General features: G+C 39.3%; 3 protein-coding genes across 3 annotated transcripts; 2 read left to right on the top strand and 1 right to left on the bottom strand.

Moving 5' to 3' along the window:
• Positions 1 to 3,784: 3,784 nt before the first annotated feature.
• LOC124273117 lies at positions 3,785 to 5,128 on the top strand. The gene has a single exon (XM_046708337.1). It carries the CDS (start codon positions 3,785 to 3,787, stop codon positions 5,126 to 5,128), a length of 1,344 nt encoding a protein of 447 aa, XP_046564293.1.
• Positions 5,129 to 11,610: 6,482 nt separating this feature from the next.
• On the bottom strand, positions 11,611 to 22,708 carry LOC124273116 (monocarboxylate transporter 14-like). Its single transcript, XM_046708336.1, has 4 exons — positions 22,678 to 22,708; positions 13,255 to 13,770; positions 12,442 to 12,492; positions 11,611 to 11,675 (listed from the first exon to the last, which is right to left on the bottom strand). The coding sequence occupies exons 1-4, from the start codon at positions 22,706 to 22,708 to the stop codon at positions 11,611 to 11,613; spliced, it is 663 nt and encodes a 220-aa protein (XP_046564292.1).
• A 546-nt stretch (positions 22,709 to 23,254) lies between these two features.
• Positions 23,255 to 24,257, top strand: LOC124273114 (tigger transposable element-derived protein 6-like). Its single transcript, XM_046708335.1, has 2 exons — positions 23,255 to 23,735; positions 24,004 to 24,257. Exons 1-2 carry the CDS (start codon positions 23,255 to 23,257, stop codon positions 24,255 to 24,257), a joined length of 735 nt encoding a protein of 244 aa, XP_046564291.1.
• The last annotated feature ends 1,940 nt before the right edge of the window (positions 24,258 to 26,197 follow it).

Raw genomic sequence — 26,197 nt, 5'->3', positions numbered from 1 at the left:
GTATGAGAGGGGTGTGACTAATGTAAAAGAGTTAGCCGGGAGACATGACATTCCTCTGTCTACAGTATACAGAACTATCAAGAGTATTTAGTCAGGAGTTGGGATTGAGCACAAGACAGGGACAGGGAGCGCAAAGATCTTCAGTATTACGGATCGCCGGCCTCTCGGTCAGATTGTGAGTAGGAGAAAATTGAAAAGCGTTGGAAATATCCGATATGAGATGACCAATGGCCTAAGTCCTCGTGTATGAAACCCTTAGACAAAAATCACAAAGACTTTACTGGGTGGAAAATCCTGGAATTCCCTCACCATTGATGAAAGATGCACAAAAGGAAAGACGTTTAAACTGATGTGGGGGATATGATAATGTTTTCTTTTCTGATGAAATGTCTGTCTGTCTATGCCTTAACTGTGTGAAAATTTTTGACAAAAGATACGGTGAATCCTCCCTACCAACGCCCAAAACATAGCCCGAAATTTCACATGTGGGGTGGGATATCATCACGTGGAGTGACGCCGATGTGTATTTTCACTGGAAATTTGACGAAGGAATGTTATGTTGACATCTTAAATGGTCTTTTACTTGCAACAGCCCAAATGCTGTATGAAGAAAATTGGATTTTCCAGCATGATAACAATACATAACACGGGCTAGACAAAACAGTGGCTGTCAAACGATAATGTTCAAGTTTTAGACTGGCCAAGCTACAACCAGGCTAGCCCTATCGGGAACCCTATCGAGAATGTGTGGGGACTATTAATTGACAGAATAAACTAAAAAGGACTTAGAAATATTGAGGATATGAAGACAGAATTGGTCGAATATTGGAATGAGCTGTCACACGAGTTCCTACAAACTTTCATCGGTAGTGTACCTGGGCGCAAACAGTCGTGTATTACTGGGTAAGGATCTTTTACAAAGTACTGACAAGGCACTTAGACTGTAAGAGAATCATATCTCAACACATTTATTTAGGTAAAACTTCTATAGTTTATATACATGTATTAGATATTTGACGAAGCAACTTTCTCAGTAATTACTGTGAATACTACATTTGTGAGGCTCTTAAAAGAGCATGTGGACCAGACAATGCCGTGATTGATGTTATGTATAGTAACTAAATCCATTCTTAAAGTCTCACTCACTCACTCTGTGTAGTTGACGGGTTTACACAGGATGGGTTTTCATCTAATGTATTTTACAAATAGGTAATTGTGCACAGGTGATACACAGTAAGATATAAAGCACTTGTTATATAATTGCATGACGTGCCTGGTTATGTTAGTGGAACCAACATAAGCAAACATGTGGATAACTTGCGTGTTATACGTTCATTCAAACCAATCATTTAGCCCTGTTTGGATAATACGGATTTGTAAAAAAGTAAATGAACCGGTCATAAAAGGAATGTGTAAGGCATGCGAGGTTTATGTAAGGCAGCAAAGGCACTGATCATTTAGCAGCTTCCTGCAACATATCAATCAAAGGGCATTCAAGATATGCAGACAATAAGAAGCACTGAACTGGAAATTGAAGCATGCACAAATTGTATAGATTGACAGTAATACTGGATAGTTTGAAGAAAACGTGTTGCAGCTAGTAATGACTGTTTGTCTTTTTCATCTTTAAAAAGACAATCGAGTGTTTTGAAGAACTGAAATTAATATTCTCGAACAGAACTGAATGATAACCATTTAACAATCAATGGCTGATCAATGGCTATTCAATCTGTTGAGTAAAAATACTGAGAACCATTCACCTGTTGTAACTATTGCACTCTCATTGTCTGATTATATAGAGGACGTTTCACTTTCAGCATATTCATTTCGCAGATTACATGTACTTTTTTCATATATTTTCCTTACACAAGTAGATTTCGTCAAGTACAGTGAACTCAATTAACAGCATAGATATTGCTGTTACCCTCCAATTTATGGATTTACTCATCACACAGTGTGAATGTTCCCGTCAGAGTTCATCCTACCCATGATACTTTCAGCAAATATCCATCAATGTTTTCCAGAATCGCCTGTGTAATGACCCTCACCTCTTGAGTAAAGCAACCAGCAAAAACCACCCAGGCATATCCCCCTTCAACCGTCCTTTCTTGAAAGATTCATGGATGGTCTTATATGGGGAGCCAGTTTATGTTTTCAAATTGGTTTCCAGTATTATGTCGTTTTTGCTTAAATACATGGAAAATTCAGTTAGAAGCTGCCAGAATAGTTACGGGTCTTCCTAGATATACCTCACGGCAAATTTTACATTAAGAGAGAGGGTGGGAATGACTGGAGGAATGAAGATAAAGAAGAAAGCTTACATAAAATTACATAAAATTCAAATATAATTTAGCTCCTGCATACTTAAAAGATATAACTCCAGATAATGTTGGTCAAGATCTAATTATAACCTTAGGAATGCTAACGATATTATCTTACCTTCTGCAAGGTTAAGACTTTAATGTGATTCTTTTTTTTCCATCAACTATAAGGTTATGAAAGACTGTTTCTGATACCGAAAGAAATCGGCCTTCATTACAAAGTTTCAAGTCATACTTAGAGTGTGAGCAACCTGTAGCTCCATCATATTACTTGTTTGGAATTAGAAATTTTAATATTATACACACAAAGGTGAGATAGATGACTAGTCAGCTAAATTATTATCTGTTTCGTTTCAACATGACAGATTCTTGTAACTGTGGCAATGCTTGAGAAAGCGTAAATCACATCCTATTAGAATGTAAACTGTACAACATTTAAGAAGATACATTAATGTTAAATTTGAAAAGTAATGTAAAACGTGAGTCTCCAATCATATTGTCATTATTGTTACTTGGAAGTCCAGAATGAAACCGTTTTCAATCGTGTGCAAACTTTTATTTATAAATCAAAACGTGTTTGAGTAATCACATAAGTTGCGTCATTCATTTCTTCTCTCTTTAACATTCCTATACTTCCTCGTTGTATCGCGGCATTCATGGTATCGCGGCAAACGGTATTTCCGGTTTTCCGCTCGAGACACGCCTCCTAGCGGTGATTTGCATATGTAAATCGACAGCCAGACGGCAGTCGCTTGCATACTTTTGGAAACCAGCAGGATGTATCGAATGTTCGTGAGTATTACCCTGCAGAAATATTAACATTAAACTCAGGAATCTTTGGGAATCTGTCTGACCCCCATCCATGAAATACCTGCTGTAATATTTACGTGTAGTATGTGACCCTTCCCACTCGATCTGAACTAGGTCGTCTGCATATTATTGTTGCCATATAAGGTAGCGGAAATGACGTCATGAGCTATATTTATCTACTGGTGAATACCAAAAGTTGTAATCAAAATAAGGACACAAAACGGAAAATTATCCCTGTTCACTGAAAACGAGTTTGCACACTCTGACAAATTTAGGAAGGATTTTATTATACTGTTGTACACATAATTATTTATTCATATGAACATTATTTCAAATGATATTTTGCATTGAAATAGGGTTGAAATCATGCCTAAAATAAAAAATTGAACAATATTTATATAAATAAATATTAAGAAAACATGATGGAAATGATATATTTTTTATGATATGACTTTTCTGAAATATTTGTTTTCTTTTTTTGTTCAATATTGTAACAGCGACAAATTATATATATTATATGAATTATAATTTTGTTTAAATATATTTTTGCAGGATTTTAGCAAAACTAAAAGAAAGCTGAATTTTTCTGCCAAGGTAAGAAGACAATATGATCCAGTAATTTGCAACATGCATTTGCTGCCACCCAGAGTGGGATGTCTGTTTATCGTGCTGCACGCCAGTATGGAGTTCCAGAATCAACTCTCCGGGACAGGACCAGGGGGAATGTTCCAGTTGGTGCGAAGCCGGGTGGAGATACCCTACTCTCACACGGAGAGGAAAAACAGTTTGTAGACCATGTTAAATACATGTCTTCCATTGGTTATGGGTATACAAAACTTAACCTCCAATACCTAGCTGCACACTTTGCTTCAAGTCAAGGGAAAAAAGCACCAAGTGACAAACCTTTAAGTGACAATTGGTTTTATGGTTTCTTGGGACGCTGGCCTGACTTGAAATTGGCAAAACCCCAAAAACTCTCAATGTTGCGTGCTCAATATGCCTCTAAGGAAGTCCTCTCTGCATACTTCAGAGAGCTTGCCACCCTCATGACGCTTCATGGTTTACATGACAAGCCTGAACGTGTTTTTAACTTGGATGAAACAGGTGTGACAACTGAACACGCACCACCTAAGATCGTATGTGATGCTACATGTCAACCACAGGCTGTAACGTCACCAAGGTCCTCGACAGTAACCATCATTGGAGGAGGTAATGCTGTAGGAAACTACATCCCCCCCTATTATGTATTTCCTGGAAAGAGATGGAACGACGAGTTCTTGGAAGGTGCTCCATCAGGTTCCTCTGGTTCCATGTCAGTGAGTGGTTGGTCCAACACAAATATATTTCAGGACTATCTGACCAAACACTTCATTAAGTATGCTGGTATTTCGGCAGATCCGTCAGCACCCAAGACTCTTATTCTCTTTGACAGCCATAGGTCACATGTTTCTTTGACGCTTGTGGAATGGGCAAAAATGCACAACATCATTTTATTTGTGCTGCCACCTCACACAAGCCACATCACACAACCACTGGATGTTGCTGTGTTTGGACCCTTTAAATGTATGTACAACAGAGAATGCCAGCTCTTTCTTCAACGGAATCCAGGAATGAAGATCACAAAGTATGAAGTTGCCAAGCTCACAGCTAAACCATACCTGAAAGCCCTCTCTCCAGAAAACCTAACTTCAGCATTCAGAAAGTCTGGTATCTTCCCTCTGTGCAATCATGCATATCCGGAGATGTTGGTTTCACCGGCTTCTATCTATCCTGCCGTACAAGATCAGAATCAGAATCAAGAAAATGAAATGCCGGCATCAGCTTGTCTTCCACCGTCATCTTCACAGGCATCAGCTAGTCTTCCACCGTCATCTTCACAGGTATCAGACAAGTTCTTTGAGGAGAGGAAAATCACTTCAGTGACCGCCAAACCGAAGAAGAAGAGATTTGTCCCCCCCATATCTCGGAGGAAACCTGCTCAAAGAGAAAAATGTTAATATCATGAAATCAACAAAAACAAGCACTCAGAAGAAAGAATTTGTTCCTCCAGTAAAGAAAAACAAACCTGCCAAAGCCAAACCAACAACCTCCACTTTCAGTCCACAACCCGGCCCATCAGACCAAAGCACATGTTCGGATGTATCAGATGATGACTCTGAAAATTGTTGTGTGTGTGGTAAGAACACTCCTCCAGCCATGAGGTCCCTCCCCTATCTGGTGATTGTGAAGTGGGCTCAGTGTAACAAGTGTCAGCATTGGACTCATCTGTCATTCTGCACTGACATCACTTGTGTGAGGCGTCATAGTGAATTTCTGTGTCCACATTGTGTATAAATTCTGTTAAGTGACTGTTGGACTAATTTGATTGATTTTTGATGTTTGGAAACACTCATTTTCTGTTGAATGTGACCACAATGTGTTCATAATTCTGCAAACAGAAATACTGAACATTTGTGCATTCATATTTTGGTGAATTCCCTGGATAAAATTTCATAATGGATACAGATTGGTGCACCTTGGATTACAAAAATATCTCAACTCATTTCACATTAAGGTGAGTTAAGCAATTTCATTTTTTTCCCCTATTTCGCCTTGCAATCCGACTTTTAGTGTTTACCGCGATACGATGGAGTTCTCTCTTTTGGTAAATATTAACCGGCTTCGCTCGTCTAATGGCTCTCGCTGAAACACTATCAAAGTTAAAATAATATTTTTTTCACAAATGCGTTGATTAAATGTCATCTTAATCGGATTTAATAATGAAATAGGCCTTAAAAGTTCACCATTTTATTTCCGATCACGGATATGTCAAGTACCGCTATACAACGAGGTCGCAGGCTACTATTGAAAATGCATGTATGTAAATATTAGGTAACGGGTATTTCAAGTTTGATAACCTGTCTCCCATTCGTTTCAGAATTGTGAATAAAATATGTTTAAATCAAATACGTCTTTTTCATCAAAAGATGAGAAAGGGAATGCGGTGATTACCTACATTGTGTGATGTTTCTGGTGTAGCCAAGAAACGGTATGCATTCTACAAATGAAATGTCAGTTGGACGGAATAATACAATATACTCGGAAAACGATGAGGTTTTGGGTATGGATGCTCCCACACAGTTAACATTCTCCATTTACAATGCCATAATTCAAAAACACATGCAGAGAAAATAGAAGAAAATATTATGCATGAATGAAAAGGCGTTTGTTTCTGTAAACAGAAATGCAATGTGGTCATTTCTTTCAAACAGTGAATAGTTTGTAATATTTATTAAAAAAGTACAGTTATGTATCAGAAACTGTGAAATATGCCCTGACTTATTGTCACTGGTGTACGCCAAGGCTGTATTCTTAACCCTTTCCTTTTCTGTTTTTGCTTTTTCATCAGTGAACATGCAACGACACTCGCGGATGGTAAACAGCTTCATCCAAATATAAAGATATTTTGGTGATACAGGTGTAGGTCAATTTTAAAGTACTATAAAAGGTTTGCAAAAGTTGATGGATCAACTGGGTTGTATTGTTCTAACTGTAAACCCCCTTTTAACACTTTTAGTTTTATGAATAAGACACAACTATCAAGCAGTGACAAGATATGCTTTACCTCACTCCAGTAATGCAGCAATATAAACAAACCAATGGTATCTAACTTGGCCTAATGACATTCAATGGTCTTTGAAACATTTATCTTTAAATAATTGACACAAATATTACTCATACTCTTTTTTCAATGGCGCATCAATCGAGTGTTATGGAATACTTTGTGTGTGGACAATCTAGATACACTAATCATAGACTTATGATCAAGTTGTCAGGCATACATACATAGCTACAAAAATAAAGGTTAGTGATGAATCTGATATACATGTGATCGAAGATATCTTTCCTGTTACTTCGTACAAAATACAACTATCTGCAAAGTAAATATTTAGACCTGCCTTTCTCGCCCAGACGTTCGTGCAAACAACATAATCTTTAACAAACTATCAACGTTCATTCATTAGTTTTTGTCTAGTTTATTAAAGGTCATATGCAACCAAAAAATCAAACATAATTAAAACAAAATTATCACTTATTCATGACATATAATATACATTGCTGATTATGAAAACACATATAAACTTATAAGCGTACAATCGCAAATCAAAAGTGCAATATTTTGTACTTTGGTTTACATCCTAAGAAACGAAGCAGCCGGGATACCGAACCCAGTCAGAGCGGGTGGGTGTGCACTCAAGTGTAACGGCTGATTCATTTGCAGATGCCCTCACCCATTGCGTGTGTATATATAGAGATGTTGGGTTTTGTAAATACATGCTCATATTTTTGTGTATAACACTTTGCAATTAACAGACATCATAACATGTCATGTGTACAAGTATCGCACCTGCCTGTCTGTGTAATTACATAATGTGACAGAGACCGAACTCGGGCCATAAATCAATGCGTTTTGTTTATGGTGTATAGGTGTTAAGTTCAAATTGCATGTGATCAGTGATGGAAGTTGTGTATTGAATATTGTCATTAGCAGACAGGCAGGCAGACACTTAGGTGTCAATAAAACTGACATTGAGTTTTGTCTGTGACAACGATTTATCTATATCACAGTTAAAAATTCTGTCAACGCTAAATATTGACATTGCTTTTAAGTATCGAACTGAGAAAGTGACTCGGTAAGAAGAATGTGTGGTGAAAAAGACAAATGAAATTATATAAACAGTTAAATCGGTAATCTACTGTCATAACAACAAAACATTAGATGTAAACATTAGGCGGCTGACTTTGTGTGCTGGCGATCAGGTGCCTGACTCTGAGGGTGTGGATTCGAATCCCGGAAAGGGCTCAACTCGAAAAGTACTAGAATTTGTACTTTACTAAGAAAGTGTAATCCTAAATATAAGATATGTTACATTTGACCACTTTCTAAATGGCATTGTGTAATCAAGGATGACCTTGCTTGGCTCCATGAGAGTTGACTATAGATGAATACTCCCAAATACTTCTAGGACCTGCTGATGTAACAGGTTCTGAAAATGTTTGGGTACATTTATTCACAGAGAGACTGGTCAACATTTGGGAACCACAGTAGTCATGATTACTAAGGGAACGTTTAAGCCTTGTTAAAAGTCCTGCAGCTGTATCTGAATTCTCTGCTGACACATCACGCATACTTGTATCCTCCATGTTATATGCAAAGCAGTCTCATTAACGTCATCCATATCCATGTTCTCACCAAGACCTTGATCCAAATCGGTTTCACAAGTAGTTCCATGGACCAGATGGGACACATTCTGTAAAAGAAGATAAAATGATCACATATCAGCTGTCATTTTTCTTAGAAATGTATGCAGTAATCAGGGGTAAATGTTATCTAATTTTCCAGAATTTAGAACATAATAATAACATGGAATGAAGGAATGGAAACCGTTTTGGGCAATGCTTATTTTTGGATGGATTAATTGAAAGGAATAAGGTTTCCATACATACCAATATTGTTTTAATAACATGCACGTAATTATTTCATATTTTATTTGGAATTCACATAAATAAAGCCAAATTTATCTCCTAGTCTACATACGATACGACTAACCTCCTAAGCCTTGCTTTGTCACTTTTGGGGAGATTACGAAATACCATCTGCTTAGAAGCTTTATTTTCTCGCAAACAATCTTACCGAAAGTTTGAATGTCTTCTTTGGAAAAAACAGTTGGCAAAGGATGAATCTTACTCGGTCCCTCCCCGCCGTAAAAGTGTCCCGAGCATAATCTGGTGCTGTTATTTCTTGTGTACTTGAAGTTGGAACGGACAAGCTTGCATCTTTGAATCCGAACCCTTCTCAGTCGTATATCTGCAGGGAATCTGTGCACAGTGATCTTCCGGCCATTCGCAAATTTCTTACAATGATTACTACAAATACAACAGTATCGCTGTTTCGACGGCGTCTTGACAGTTGCCGGACTGGCGCGACACCTCCCGGAAGTAGATACGCACATGCGCATTATGTTTTAAATAGCTGTCGCCAAGGACAGATAACTCACGTTTTGAGAGCGGGCAATATTAGGCCTTTAAGTAATTTTACTGAATTCAAGTCTTACAGATTTGGTTAGTTCCTGAAATTGGAAATGGTTTGTTGTGGACTGTTTTGGGGGGTTTATTTATCTATTAGTTGGTAGATATATATTTAAAATAAGAAAAAATATATCGGTACGAAAAGTCAGTCTGATACCCTAAATATCAGGCGTCAGAATGAGAGCCGTTGAGGGGTTTTTTTTGCCGCACCGGAACTAACCGCAAGGGGTTCATAAATTACTTGGTTCCCTATCTGCTCACCGACTAGATATGCGTCTAAGCACAAGAATGTACGCTGGCCAGGAAAAGGTCAATTTCACTCACTGAATGAACATATAATGCGCTGTGATTAGCTGTTACGGGGTGTGGATCTAGTCTGTCGAACAGTCTCTGACCCACAATAGTATTTTCCCTACTGCCTAGCCCATTCTACAATGCTAAAGACCTAAATGAAACAAGTCTAGATTTCCTCAGGTTCTGGTTTCCCTAGGGCTCCTTTTCAATTTATAACGGGTTTGTTTGTTACTATCAAATTTTTATATATTCAGAGACTAAGCGATAGTCTAGGTGTGGATCAAGTGGCAACATGATACGAGACCTCACAATCGCGATCAAGTTACCAGCAAACAATTTCTTCCAATTGCGAAATCTTGAAATAAATTGTGTCATGGGACAGACATCGCCTTTGATACAATTGTACATGCTGCTGTTTTCAACAAAATACTCCGATTACGATACAAACCATGAATTTTCCATAGTTTTGTGCTGCCAAGTCACCTCTGTAGTGCGCGAAAACTGTAGCAAACGGGATCCGATTTGACACAAAACGTGAACGGGCCTTCGTGTGAAACATGAATTCAATTTATTTACATATTATTACAGTGCTTTTTTTTATTGAAGTATCAAATGTTTTAAGTAAGTAATCGTGTTCCTGGTGGCATATTAGTCTTGTCTGTCAGCTCCCACAATATCTACAGACATTATTGAATTATTAGCTAAGTGCTCATTTCGACGTTGCCGCTTTTTAACTTTCATCATTTTGACGCACAGCCATATCGCCGAAAGTTAGTGAGAGCGAAACAGTAATGTTATGGCGAACACTTAACGATGTGTATATTTGAAAAAGACTGTACAAAACCTAATAGCATATATCTAGACAATAATTTCTCCATTATTTATTTCTGAACATATATCCGGGTGCTAGAGAATTTTATAGAAAACTCCGTGTCGCCGAAAGGTCGCAGACGTTATATACATAATATTTTTGTGTTTTTTTTCAATAACAGCACTGAAGTTTTATGCTGCCAATCTGGACATCGTTCAGGCAGGTTTGCTGTGTGCATACTTTTGATATTCTGTTCACTTATTAAAAGTACGACAGGGACACTATAATTCCATTTGTCATGTGCAATCATTATTAATGTAAATGTATACTTTCTCTTTAGTTGATTTCACACCTCCAAAACATGTCGAAATACAGTTTTTTCCTGAAGGCTTTCAACTGAAGGTTTGTAAAATCTCATAACGATTAAATATTAAAGTGTCATAGTTGCCGACTAGGTATTATATTACTTGAACCATACGAAACCATACAAAAACGAATACCTCTGCAAGACATTGTTTGAAACAATTTGATCAACAACCCAACCAGAAAACCCTATCGTCTCCAGACACTTGCGCTCTGTCTTTTTTTGTACCCATGTGGGGAATCGAACCCAGGTCTTCAACGTGTAGAGCCGACGCTTTAACCATTAGGGTACCTCATCATCCCGGTTAAACATGACATATTTAGCATTACTGAAAATGTGTAATTACAAATGTCAAATGGACAAGAACGTACTCATTTCATGCAAGTCTATATCTTTAATCAAGACACGAGGAAGGCGAGTCATTGAACTTGGTCCTTTTTTTCCGTCGTTTTTATACCTAGAAAAGCCCCAAAATAGATTGGAAAATAAGATGTTTGATTTTTTTCAAAATGGTATTTGTATGGTACTCAAAATTGTCTCTTACTTCTGGCATGACATCCAACTGAGTGACTCCTCAAAAAGCCCATAAATATCAGATCCTGGACAACTGGAAAACATGCGCCTAATTCACGGTCGTAAAATGTGTGAAAATGCCACTTTGTGCAAAATGCTGTGTCCGTATGAAGTTTGTGCTTCCAATACAATGTGCAAATTATATTTAACACTGTAACAAAACTGTAACACGGTTTCCGTTTTCGATCTCCATCATGTCCTGAAAGCACATACCGAATTTTGTGTCCCAGTCTGTAACGGTTTTTTGAGAAGATCTGTCCGCATCATTCGGACGGACAGACGGAGGTCAAAACAATATCCCCGTTCCCACTTCGTTGCGGGGGATAAAAATACTAAATCTATTCATACAAAGATTTAAACACATCCATTTATGTTGGCTTCTTGGCCAATGGAATACACAAGGCGAGGAAGGCACTAATGATGAAGCAGGCACCTGCAACGAAACATTGACCAAATATACACAGAGTTATGTACCCATGTCTGGTGTCCTCCGCCGTGGTATTGCTGATATATTGCTAAAACGGCGTAAATCTATACTCCCTTACTATGAAATATGCAGACAACAATGAGGCACTGATGTTGGCAAACCATTTTGTACTGAAACAACTAGAAAGCAAGCACATTCAATGTATATTTACAGAAATAGTATCCGATCTTTACAAAGAAATCGTGTTGTTTCTAAAAAAATGTACGATTGTGGTTTTCCTCATAAATTAATTGTTTGTCTTTATCAGAAATTAAAGGTAACCGCCTCACGATCAATGGTTTGTCAATTGTTTGAAACTGTTTTCCTGCAGGTTCAGCATTCTTGAACATGGGGAGTAAACAATGAAGCATACAACTTTATGGATGACATCTTGTTTATTGCACAGAGCGACCTTTTGATGTAGATTCTTACACTGTTACCAAGCTAAACATGATAGCGGTGTAAAAATCTACATCGAAACGTCGCTCTATTGAATAAACAAGAAGCTGTCATCCATAATGTTGTATGCTTCATTAATTGTTTGTCATACTGTTTAGTCCAACAAATGGGACACGAATGTTTATATCTGAACAAAATACAAAGTGCACACTTACTCTCTGATCATTTAGTGGACTTTTCTTTTTCGACATATTTTCATCTGGCGGGTTGCATAAAACTCATTTTACTTGTTTCTTTACACTTTACATCAATAATGATGATCACAATTACCTACCTGAGAAAAGAAACGTAAAGTCATACACTCCAGTACTTTCATAGATAAGACCTGAAACACAATGTGGTGGTTCTTCATGTAACATATGTCTCAGGGTTTATGATAAAATAGTTTAAGGTCATGAAAAACTAAAATCTTTAGAAGTATATACCAAAATGCATATTTGAGTATCTATGACTATGCATGTGTCATGATCGGTACGTATCTTCACGCACCAGTCAGGTAGGGTGTTACAAGCCGTCTATTAACACATTAATTAACGCATTATCGCATCAACCACTCACACATTCACGAAAATATACGCAAAATATAGGCTCAAGGTTAACCTACTTGCAATGGGTGGTCCAACCATGCTGCCGAGTCCAAAGCAAAAGTAGCATACACCAAACCCAACGGCCAATTTGGATCGGCCTATCAGCTCAATGCATATAGGACTAACCAATGTGTAAGGTCCCTGACTGTATGTACCATACAGGACACTGAAAATCATTTGGAGACTGCACGTATGTGACAGCACGGGGAGTAACAGAAGGGATACTCCTGTCATTCCTTGTAGTCCAACGTGAAGGATAATGTTTCCAATAGCTGGATCAGAAGATGCAAAACCAGTCAGGAATCCGGAAAAAAGTGCAGGCACACCCATGACAGTGAACAAACTGGCAGACTGTGCTGGTGTACTGCCTTTCAATTCAGCAAAATTTGGTAAATGAACCATGCAGACTGTATCCCCAAGAGACCAGAAAATGATACTGAGCAGATACAGGAAAAATCCATTTGTGCAGAACAAGGTTACGCATTGAGGTATTATCCTACTCCGTGAGTTTTCAGTTGTTAAATGCGAGCTGTGTTCAAGCAGAGACTCTGCCGTTTCATTACGTTTCCCAGGACTGTTTTCTTTAACAATCTGAGGCAAATTAGCTGGAGAACAATGATTCCCGCCACGCTGTTCAAACTTGACGGTCGTACTTTCTACAGTTAGAACATTATGTTGCGAGTGCATCGTCATTGTAGGATCTCCTTGTGCATCACAAATCTCCTCTGTGTCGTCTTGGCGGGCAAGATCTATTGACATTGACTCCTCTTGCATCAGTGTAGACGGTGGTCGAATTAGAGCTCCAGCTAAGCACACATTGAATGCAATGGCACCCAAAATAAGCAACGCGCCCGATAAATTGTACATCTCCAACAGCTGAACTGTTAATGGTCCGATTGCCAGCAGTCCTACTGCACCTCCAGACATGCAGATACCGTATGCTACTGGGAGTCTCTTCTTGAAGTAGTTGCTGGGAGCCACGCCACTCACATTAGCAGCCAGACCACAACCTAAACCTGTGGATATAGATACACACGTTCGCAGGTTGTGGAAGTATACATCAATGAGTTATTACGTGTAAAAGTTACAGAATAACCAACGAGGTACGAGTAATTACGGAAAATGTGTCACGAATAAATGGTTTCAGTCCCAAGCTTTAAAAGATCCTGTCAGATCTCCTTCCACTTTCAGAGGCCATAAACTTTCAAGGTGACAAATGGTCAGCCATGTTTATAAATGCGGACTTAGTTTTAACCTTTTGTAATAACTTTGATTGTCAACTGAAGCGGGGCGGTGGGGTAGGCTAGTGGTTAAGCGTTGGCTCGTCACGGCGAAGACCCGGGTTCGAATCCCCACATGGGTACAATGTGTGAAGCCCATTTCTGGTGTCCCCCGCCGTGATGTTGCTGGAATATTGCTAAAAGCGGCGTAAAACCAAACTCAGTCAGACAGTCAACTGAAGCTCATGGGAAATGAATGTTTGGTTGACCAAACTGTGAACTGTTGGTGATCAGAAACTATGTTCCTGTCTTATAAATCTCGAATCAGTGAGACTGTAGCACGTAGCATATGCGAAATAATGCCCTATATTTGTGAATGAAGTCAGTGAGAGAGAAATAGTTCCGTCTTCCAACTGTCTGCTTCGAGGATCATTCAGTACCTGCACACTGCGTAAATGTCAAAGATATACTACCGGTGTTTAAACCGAATTATATCTTCAGTCCAGAAGAGTGCCAGTTTAGATAGCTTCCACTATAGGTTATAACAAAGCATTTAGCATTGGGTTAATTCGGTAATTACTTATACTTGAATATGCACCATGAAATGTGGTGGAACCGTATCTGGACAATGTTTGAGTTACTGCAGTGTATATTTGTAGGTTAGATTAAAGTGTTGGGAACGTTTTACTATTCATCAATCCATTCACGGACACATGGTGCTGGATTATGAATCAAATATGTTTCCTGCAGCGATGCATACAAAAATAGCATATACATTTCCGAAATGACACAAAATGACGTGCCCGTCGAAAATGTATTGGCCCATAACGTCACCGAAACAAGACCCCCCCTCCCCTCTCTCTCTCTCTCTTTCTCTCTCTCTCTCACACACACACACACCCTAGGGTGACGTCACTGGTCATAAGGGATTGTAGGTGACGCATTCTCGAATGCTGCTCTCAGTGTTTTTACCTCACAAAATATACAATAGGCAAGCATTAAAACGTTGAAATTTAGAAGGAGGCTTTAAATGATGAGTCGCGTTGCTTACCTCGTATCGTAAACCCGAAGCAGGCAGCGATTGATTAATATGAAATTTGTTTTCTAAATCCAAACCAAATTGTATACATTTCTGTAGAAAATATAAACCGCACAAAGACCCAGACCTATTTTTAAATGGCACACCCATCAAGGTTGTCAAGGAGGCCAAGTTTTTAGGACTTATTTTTTACTCTCATCTGACTTTCTTACCACATATTAAATACGTAAAAGATAAATGCCTGAAGGCACTTGACTTGTTGAAAGTCGTGTCTAATTCAAAGTGGGGAGGGGATCAAGCTACCCTCCTCCACCTATATCGATCATTGGTCTGCTCGAAACTTGATTATGGCTCCATCGTATATGGTGGACCCCGCAAGGCAACCTAAAACTACTTGATTCTGTCCACCACCAAGGCCTAACACTTTGTCTTGGGTCTTTTAGAACCTCTCCTATTGATAGTCTCTATGTTGAGGCTGATGAGCCACCCAAAAACCAACGTCGCATCAAATTATCTTTACAGTATATAACAAAACTCTATTCTAACGAGTCTAATCCTGCATTTAACTGTGTTTTCAATCCTCTGTATGAGGATTTATACAACAAAAAGCCTTCTCTTGTTCCGCCTCTTGGGCACAGAATTAAACCATTCATTTCTGCTGCTGGCATTGAGCTGGAAAATATATCTCCTTCCCGTCTTCTTTCTTCTCCGCCTTGGCAATTGGTCAGGCCACAAGTTGACCTAACTCTGACAAAGTTTAAAAAATCATATACTAATGACTTACAATATAAACAAGAGTATAATCAATTAAAAAGTAAATATAATACATATAAATCCTTATTTACAGATGGGTCCAAGGACGGTGGCCCAGTGGCAGGTGCCACTGTCATTGGATCCAGAACAATATCTTCTAGAATACCGGATAACAGCTCTGTATTTACAGCAGAAGCAAACGCCATCCTAACAGCTCTTATATATATTAAACATAAACAATATATAATCTTTTCTGACTCTCTTTCTTGCCTTCAGGCTATTAAAAATCTATCTTGCAAACATCCACTTTTAATTGAAATAATCGAATTATGTAATGATCTTGCTACTGGCCAATGCGACATCCTCTTCTGTTGGTTACCCAGCCATGTTGGCATTTCTGGGAACACAATGGCCGATCTTGCTGCCAAGGCAGCACTACTCAAATCTGTGACACCACTTCTTATCCCATACTCTGATTACAAAGCTAGCATTAGAACCTACATCCGTGATCTGATGCAGAAGAAGTGGAACACCCAGGTAGGTATAAATAAATTACATGAAATAAAACCTTATATTGGTTACACCTACTTGGGTTGTCAATCCAGATTTGAAGAGGTCATTATGCGACGATGTCGCATTGGCCACACTAGATATACTCACGAATATTTACTGAAAGGCGAAGATCCTCCGTTTTGCATCCCTTGCGATGAAAGAATCATAGTCAAGCATGTCCTGCTTGACTGTGTTGAATATTCCACCACAAGGGATAAGTATTTCAATGTCAAAACATTGAAGGATCTTTTTTATAATGTAAATTATCATTTAATAGTTGATTTTTTAAAAGAATTAGATTTGTTGACTGATCTGTAAATAGCTAAATATTTTATTGTTGGTAGTTTAGATTAGTAACTTCGATTGTTAGTGGCTGTACCCTCAAAGGGGGTTGAAGTAGCGTAAAATTATTGTACTCCTGAGAGGGTACGTAAGTCCCAACACATTTAAAGTAAATTTAAACTTGCCACATTTTTAATCGTAGAATATGTGTGCTTTTAATTTATTGCTAGATTTCTCGTCCATCACCAATGGCTGAAGGGAGGGTGTAAATCCAACTAGGGTCCATGCAGATAGCAATGGTACCTCGCTTATTTTCCGATTATCCTCGTCAAACTTCCTGTACGTCCAGCGCCCACATCATCATACGAGAGACATGTAAGATGATGATACAAATGCCTCGTTGTGTAACCATCGGGAGTGAACACTCTGATCTTATGTCAAGCATCAGACACGCTAAGAAAGGGCTGGTAAACACGGTTTAGGTGTAGTGTGTCATACTTATAAAACAGTGTATCATATTTTTATGAGGGTCTCTGATACTTTTGGAATGGGCTACCATACTTTTGATACAGTGGGTCATACATTGGGACTGTGTGACATACTTTTAGCATGGTTCTCCCGTCAGTTTTAGTAGCAAAATCTACGGGAAAGGTACGAGGCTAAAGTTACACAGGGTCATACTTTTGGAACGGCTTGTCATACTTTTGGGAGGATCTGTTATACTTTTGGGGCTCTGTATCACATCTTCGGTAGGGTTATACTTTCTCCGATCATTTACTGTAGTTAAATCTACAGAAAATGTGCAATACGAATGTCAAACGTTTCGAAATGGTCTACCATACTTAACACGAACACGAAAAGGACTGGCCAACTATGAGAGTCAGCGGCGAACTGTTGAGTAGTTAAGAAATCCTCAGGGTTTCATAATTAAAATTAAACCAGTTGATCTATCAATATTCCATATCGTAAGATGCTTCGGTGAAATATCAAAGGCGCCGACAGTACTTTATCAGACGATAATGTGCACTTTTTGCATTACGTCACAATGTAATGCCATTCTAGTCTGTCCCCTCGTAATTGAACAATTTTGCATTATGTCACAATGTAAGCGACGTTGCAATGCATGTCAGTTGTCATCGCCTCGTACAGTAAACTACTCCGTATCATCCCGTTTCTTGGATTGCAGTTGCTTCACGCAGCTAACGTCACTGGAGGAAACATTACGTTTATGTATTGCAACGTTTAAAATGTCTCAATTCGACTCACAAGTTTTCAGCGACACGGTAACGTTCGCAATGTTTACATTCTCATAATGCAATCGTGGAATGCCGCTTGACTACTCAGCTTAATCTGGATGTAATGATCTAAACTTACGTTGATAGTAGAAATGCGACGTTCACATTGCCCCATATTGTTTACGTCGATCACAGATGTAATTACAATAATTTAGAGAAGATATTAAATCCGAACGTAAACCGTCATCAAACTGTTTATCGTTTAGTTTTTCTGGTAATGTTCATCTTAACGTAGGGGGGGGCAGACACATCAATAGAACAGCGCGCCAGTTAGCCCTGTGCGAGGATTCTTAATTTAGGTCTATTATAACGCAAGCGTCCTCGTACTTTAACAATAATAGTTCAGGGCGAAAGTGTGCTTTATTACACTATACGTGGTTGTTGAGCTAACTGTATTTCTTAAATATCATTCTCTTTCCGTTGCTATGCATCTGATCTGAAAATACCCCCTGGCAAAGTTGTGGATTATTGTATCAAATTTTCATTGATGTCAGAACAATGTTCGCAGTTGTGAGGTGGACGTTCTTGCCAAACCGTCAGTACTGATTCACCCTTTATAGCACAAGCAGTACTGTGTTTCGATTGATCATAATCCTGCTCATCGAGTCCACATTCAAATGCATATTTGGCTTTATTCTGGTAATCTGTAGTGCTAAAACATAATATGTTCACTCGACCATTTGCACACTTCTTCACCACATATTTCAGGTGTAAAATCGATTGTCAATCAGTAAATCCTGAAATTTTGAAAACAAATAAAAACACGTGTCATGTAAATATGCTATTGATTAACAAAATAATGTTTGAATTTTTAGGTCAACACAGCTCACTTCAGGCCCCGAACACTCGCCTGGATCTACACGCCATCAGTCAATCAAATGGATTACAGGTTTTTGTTACACCAAGCATCCTAACTTGTCCAACAACAGCAGGTACCCAGGCGTCATTATCGCAACATGCACATCGGTAGACGATAAGAAGTTAATTCTGAGTGGGAAAAGAAGGTTAAGAGACTCGAGAAACTTTAAAGATATATATGTTGAGAGCGACAAACCACTGCAACAACGTATACTAGAAAGCAGGTTTTGGAATGTTTGCGGCTACTCATGTGATAAACTGTCTGAAAACTTCGTACTACGTTCGCACTGTATAACTGAATGTGATTTAGACATTATTGGAATTGCTGAGACACACTTAAAGGGAACCCAGAAGATAGATGTAGATGGCTACGTGTGGCTCGGACATAATAGAACTCTGACACATACTAGAGCTAAATGCGGATCGGGCGGGGTTGGGTTTTTAATCAAGAGTGCCTTCTATGATTGTTTTAACGTTTCAGTTTTAGATTGTAGTTATGAAGGTATTCTATGGTTGAAGTTTGTTGACAAGTTACATCCTCAATTTAGTTTTGTTATATGTGTGTGTTACCTCCCACCTGAGAACTCCACAAGGCAAATAGATGCAATTGATTTTATGATACCCTATTATTACAGATAGTCAAGTATTATTCTCCTGAAATGACTTTTATCTGTGGCGATTTTAACAGTAGATGTGGTAACCTGCTGGACTATGTAGAAGGTGTCGATTGCCTACCCGAGCGTGTAATAGTTGACTCAACAATCAACACCTATGGTAGACTTTTAGCAGACTTCTTAATATCAGCTAATTTATGTATGGTAAATGGAAGACAAAATGTTTGTAATGATTTTACGTACATATCCACTAGGGGTACATCTGTGGTTGATTACTGTCTTTGTCCCTATGACATGTTATATAGGATTGAGAATATGTGTGTTGTTAGGCCAAATGATGTAGCCACTAGGGCCGGGTGTGTTGGGCTGGTAAACCCACAGACGGTGTTAAAGATAGACCACTCAATGTTAACATGGTCTATACATTTAGATATGCCGCCCTGTGACCCTACACCATGTACTCGTCAGCAGCAGACTAGGGTTAAATGTGATACGTCTAATATACCTGATAGCTTTATGCAATCTGATGACAGTTATCGGTCACTTGTGGACATTGTCAATAAATTAGAGTCATCCCAATTTGTACAGGCTGATGTAGACATTGCTTTTAACTCGTTTGTGAATAGTGTCAAAAAATGAAATGCACAGTATACTGCCGACAAAAACCATACTCCTTGATTCCCATGCTAGAAACAAAAAGCGTCGCCGTGCTAAGGAATGGTGGACTCCACAACTGGCACTTTTATGGAACGACATGTGTGTTGCAGAAAGGCGATGGTGTGAGTGTAAGGGGATGGGTAGAGCGAATCTTAAACATGAGTATGTTCTAAAACGGGATCTGTTTGATAGGAAAGTTCAGAAAGCGAAGCGTGACTTCCAGACAGGCACCTTACGCGAGTTAGAGAGTTTGTGTGAAAGGGATACTTCAGAGTTTTGGAGGAAGATAGGTAAAGTGGGCGTGGGTTTTGAGAGGAAAAAGACTATCCCCATGGAAGTTAAGCTGTCTGATGGCTCCGTTAGTTCAAATATAGACACTGTTTTAGGGACTTGGAGAGATGCGTATGCGAATCTACTCAACACTAATATTAGTTCTGACTGTACACGTGTGCCACGTGACACAAACAGTAACAGTAACAGTGAGCTCAATATACCTATATCGCTTGGGGAGGTGCAGCGGGCTTTATTGACAGCAAAGGGAGGTAAATCGCCGGGTATCGATGCTATTCCAGTCGAAGTGCTGAAAAACTCTAATTGTTTGTTATTTCTACATAGCCTTTTTAATGTATGCTTTATCGAGGGTGTTGTCCCTTCTATGTGGGGTAAAGGCGTTATCACACCAATCCCAAAGACCTCCACGGATGACCCCAGGGACCCGCTCGCATACAGGGGTATAACGTTAGCCAGTGCCAGTTATAAGCTTTACTGTGGGGTACTGAACAACAGACTGAGTGAATACATGGAAAGCAATGGCCTTTTACATGATAATCAAAACGGGTTTAGAAAGGGCAGATCTACCATAGATCATGTATATAGTGTTACATCTATTATAGAAACAAGAAAAAGTATGAAAAAATCCACGTTTGCTGCTTTTATAGATTTTAGAAAAGCATATGATTGTATTGATCGGAATATTTTATGGGGAAAACTCTCACAAAATGTTAGGGGTAGGATTTTTAATGCAATTATGTCAATCTATGATAACGTCAAATGTTGTATCCGTTTGAATGGTTTTAATACCCCATGGTTTGATGTTAATTGCGGTCTTAAACAAGGATGTTTACTTTCACCATTGTTATTCAATATGTATATTAATGATCTGTTGTTAGTTTTAGATAATATGAATATAGGTGTGAATGTTGATGGTTTAAAGGTAGGTGTTTTAGCATATGCTGATGATCTTATTTTATTAGCGGAGAGTGAAACAGATCTTAATATTTTATTGGATTGTCTGAACACATGGTGTGATACGAACAAAATGTCTGTCAATGATAGTAAATCAAAAGTTATACATTTTAGGAATCAGTCCGTTGACAGAACCAGCTGTACATTTACTTGTGGAAATCTAAATCTTGAAGTTGTTGATTCTTATTGTTATTTGGGCCTGTTACTTAATGAACATCTAGATTATTCTAGAATGGCAAAGGCCGCGGCAAGTTCAGCCAGCAGAGCCCTAGGTTTGTTAATCTCCAAGTTTAAGCTCATTGGTGGTATGGAGTACCGATTGTTTACCAAACTTTATGATTCCATGGTGTGGTCTGTTTTAGATTATGGCGCATGTATATGGGGAACACAAAACATGTCATGTCATGTGTGAACGCTGTGCAAAACCGTGCAATGCGGTTCTATTTGGGTGTGAAAAAGTTTGCACCCAACGCAGCTGTGAGCGGTGACATGGGTTGGACTCCCCCTATCGTGCGCCAGTGGGGCAGTGTTGTCAGATTTTATAAACGTCTTTGTAACCTGGATCAATATCGACTAACGAGCAAAATTTTTCTTTGGGGTAACCTCTGGGCTTTTAGAAGAAAAAGAAACCTTAATTTTAAAATTCATAAAAAGTTAGCCAATGTTGATCTTGAGCACTTTATTTCCCCCACTAATAGTTTTAACTCCAGGTTTATTGTACAAAGTGTTATGCAGAAATTATTTGATACTTATAGACATGAGTGGAAGGAATCGGTAGGGAATACCTGTGGTCCATCTAAACAGGGGGCAAATAAGCTACGCTTTTATGGTACTTTTAAGGATGTTTATACCCCAGAATTTTACGTAACTCATCCCATGCCCCGCCCATACAGAAGTGCATATGCTAAGTTCAGATCCGGCACTGCACCAATTAATATTGAGCTGGGTAGATACAACAATATTCCACTCAACGACAGAAAATGTTTTTATTGTAAACACTGTGTTGAAGACGAAGTTCATGTTTTAATTAATTGTCCGGTTTATAGGGATGAACGTTTTAGTCTTTTAAATACTTGTGATAGCCTATGTCAGAATTTTAGTAATCTTACTGATATACAAAAAACTGCTTTTATCCTGTCCAATAGCAATATCTGTTTTATAGCTGCCAAAACCTGCCATGTTGTTTTAAAAAGGAGAAAATCCGTATTATATAACTTTTAATTATTGTTATTCATAATACATGTACATGCAATTTTTAAAGAATTTTAGTCTCTCATAATTCCGTATGGAATGGCCCTATGTAAATATATGTTTAATTAGTTTGTATATATGTATAACAGGGGTGAGACTTTAATAAATAATCTGTCTGTCTGACCATGGCTGATTGCATGAGCAGACTGTTACCTACAGCTTGCGGTCACACCGATCATGCCGTTCATGTTGACTAAATGTCAGTTAGAGCCCGACAGCCGGAAAGTGAGGTTGCGTACTTCGTGTGTCCGTACACTGCAGCAAAGATGTCCCACTACTACGTGACCGCCTCCGTGGTGTAGTGGTTAGAGCGTCCGCCCGGAGAGCGGAAGGTCGCGGGTTCGATCCCCGACCGCGTCATACCAAAAGACGTTAAAATACAGTCAGGCCGCGGTAATCCGGTCCTCGTTAATCCGAATCCACCGACTTCCGAACGCTACTCACTGGGCACCAAATCATCTCCCTATATATTGTATATAATTGACGCCTCGTGAGTCCGATGATTCAGTTTCCGCCTCTGAACGCTGGTCAGTCGGAACGGATTGGGTGAATTAAGTTGTAAACAGCTGCGTTAATCCAAACGATTGAAGTTGACCACGCTGCTGACTGGTCCACCCAAAGTGATACGTTGTTTGTTTAGCGACTTAGCGACTCATCCCTTTGATCCCTTTATCATAAAGCCTAACCAGTCCAGTTAACACTTTAACAACTTTTATTCCAAATATATTGAAGGCATGGAATTGGGCTCAAAATTAGGAATCAATGATTTTGGTTATTCTCGCGGTTGGCTTTACCGCTTCAAATCTCGTCATCAAATTAAGAAACAAAATTATCAGGGGGAAGCTGCCAGTGCAGATAAGAATGCAGTAGTTAAAGGTAGAGAAGAATTGAAATCAGTCTTGAAAAATTACGACGAAGACGACATCTTCAATCTTGACGAGACCGGCTTGTTTTATAAGCTCGGACCCAATCACACACTTGCTTCTAAGAAAACACCTGGTGTGAAGAAGTCGAAAGAAAGAGTGACAGTTGCATTATGCTGCAATGCAACAGGTACCATCAAAGTGAAACCCTTCATGATAGGGAAATTTCGACGACCACACTGTTTTGGGAAAGACTTCAATCCAGAAATCTATGCTCGGTACCGTTTCAACAAGAAGGCGTGGATGACCTCTGACATGTTCTGTGATTGGCTGAGAACTTTTGATAGACAGTGTAGGTCACGTTGCCGTTGCGTGATACTTCTCGTGGACAATGCAGCCAGCCACAATTGCAAACATGTGAAGTTGACAAATGTCAAAGTTCACTTTCTTCCTAACACTACATCCCGGATTCAGCCACTTGATGCTGGTATTATTCGGACATTCAAAGCTTATTACAAGAGATCATTAGTGAGACATTTCATCGCATGTGCTGAAGACGACAAACCCCAGTGTATAAACTTAAGAGAAGCCTTGACGATTCGTGAAATCTGCATGGGCAGATGTTTCCTGTCAGACGATCAAGAACTGTTTCAAGCATGTCGAAATTCTGCCAAGTCAAGAATCCCAGATTGGTGAAACTGATGATTTCGAAGATGATATCGTGCTTGCCGACTTGAAAAAGCTACTTCAACGCCTCCCGTCTGATGATGAAAACATGTCGCCTGATGATTTCATCGATGCCGATGCCAACGAAGAAACTTGTGATTCGCTGACTTCAGAGAACATCATAGAGATAGGTGACAGCTGCAGATGATCAGATTGAAAGTGAAGAAGAAGAAGCAGAAGACACTGTCACCCTTCCGTCTTTAACAGACATGAGACTGTACCTCGGTAACATTATTACATACTACGAGTGCCAGGGTGACATCGAAAATGCAGATAAAGCAATGGACATGCTCAATTCTTTAAAACAACCTTTGCAGCAGCCCACCATTAAAGACTACTTTTGTAAGTAAAATGTGTGAGTGAAACAATGTGAAATAAATCCAGTGATTGTCTTTGATGTTTTGTTTTGATTTCTTCACGTATCGATAGTAAGGAAATATATCAAGGGGAAGTAACTCGGCGCATATACTGTGGTTTCAGCAGTATGAACGTTTCACCATCTGAACGTTTTTTTATAAAAAACCTAAGTGTTCGTATTAACGAGGTCTGACTGTATGGTACTTGTTGGTCCCTGCCTGGCGCTCGGCATTAAAGGGTACAACAAGGACTGGTCGGCTCAGAGTCAGTATAATGTGTCTCAGTGGGGTATTCATGCTTCACTGCGGCATGGTATCTCAGTGGGCTAGCACTATAAAACCAGCTTTAGTCTGGGCTAGTACAAGCAGCCGCACATACACATACACACGCATGCACGTCGTCATATGAGCGAAAAATTCTCAAGCACGACGTTAAACCCAATTTCACCTCACCTCACCTACTACTACGTTCCCGATACCCTTAAACAGCAGGGGGATGGAGACAGGGAGATAGCTGCTTGATTGCAGTGATTATACCAACATGGGGAAGCGGTGACTTTATCGGACTATGTTAATGAAGACAGTGGGTCGGTGGACGGAAAATATCATCATCTTACATGTCTCTCATATGATGATGTGGGCGCTGGATCATACAGGAAGTTTGATGAGGAAAGTAAGCGAGAGTCGGCAATGACGACGAGGTCTGACACCCGCGGGAGACCATCGGGGGAACATAGAAAGCAATGTATTAGTATTGTAGAGAGCATAGCATTGTAGAGAGCTTTACACAGACCTGAGGACGTGTGATTTTGAGTATCTAGGTACATTTGCCTTGCTGTCTGGTATTGTATGGAGCTTTACAAACATAGACAACACGGCACTTATAGATATCCTTTAAAATTGATATTATTCGCTCGCTACCCGCTTCAGGTTTATGATACGAGGTAAACAACGCGAATCATCATTTACTAGCCTCCTTTTAAAGTTTTAATGCATGCCTATTGAATATTTTATGAGGTAAAAGCACTGAGAGCAGCAATCGAGAATCCTACCCTAGCTTGACGGACAGCGCCCGAATTCTTATGGTCGCCATTTTGTTTGTGGTGTAATCGGGAGGATCACTTTACTTATACTTATTATTGATATAGTTTGCCATAGTCACGATATGGCTGAAATACTACCGATGTGACTTTAAATCTCACTCACTCACTAAACACCAGAGGGATGGAGAAAGGAGTAAGCTGCCTGATTGCAGTGATTATACAAACACAGGGGAAGCGGTGACTTTATCGGACTATGTGAACGGGAAGCGGTGACTTTATCGGACTATGTGAACGAAGACAGTGTGTCGGTGGGTGGAAAATATCATCATCTTACATGTCTCTCGTATGATGACATGGGCGCTGGATCGTACAGGAAGTTTTACGACGATTAACAGGAAAGTATGTGAGAGACGAAGACGACGCTGAGGGGGAACATAGAAAGCTACTGAACTTCAGCCACAACTATTGTCACGAACAGCTACGACAGGAATGTTACTTTTAGGGACTGGCCCAAGCAACTGGTTCAGAAAGGTATGCAGCTTGCCCGGAGAGGATTTTATTATACTGGTGTTTCGGACAAGGTTGCTTGTGGCTGGTTGTGGTTTGACATTGTTGAAATGGTTCACCGAAGATGACATTGACTTTGAGCATGAAAGGTTTAGGCCATCGTATTCGTATTCATCGTATTC

This window comes from Haliotis rubra, unplaced genomic scaffold (genome assembly GCF_003918875.1).
Source record: "Haliotis rubra isolate DU_JTF1 unplaced genomic scaffold, ASM391887v1 Scf1766, whole genome shotgun sequence".
NCBI classification, from domain to species: domain Eukaryota; kingdom Metazoa; phylum Mollusca; class Gastropoda; order Lepetellida; family Haliotidae; genus Haliotis; species Haliotis rubra.
Note: the sequence above shows the minus strand (reverse complement) of the source record. Positions and strands in the feature narration are given on the sequence as shown.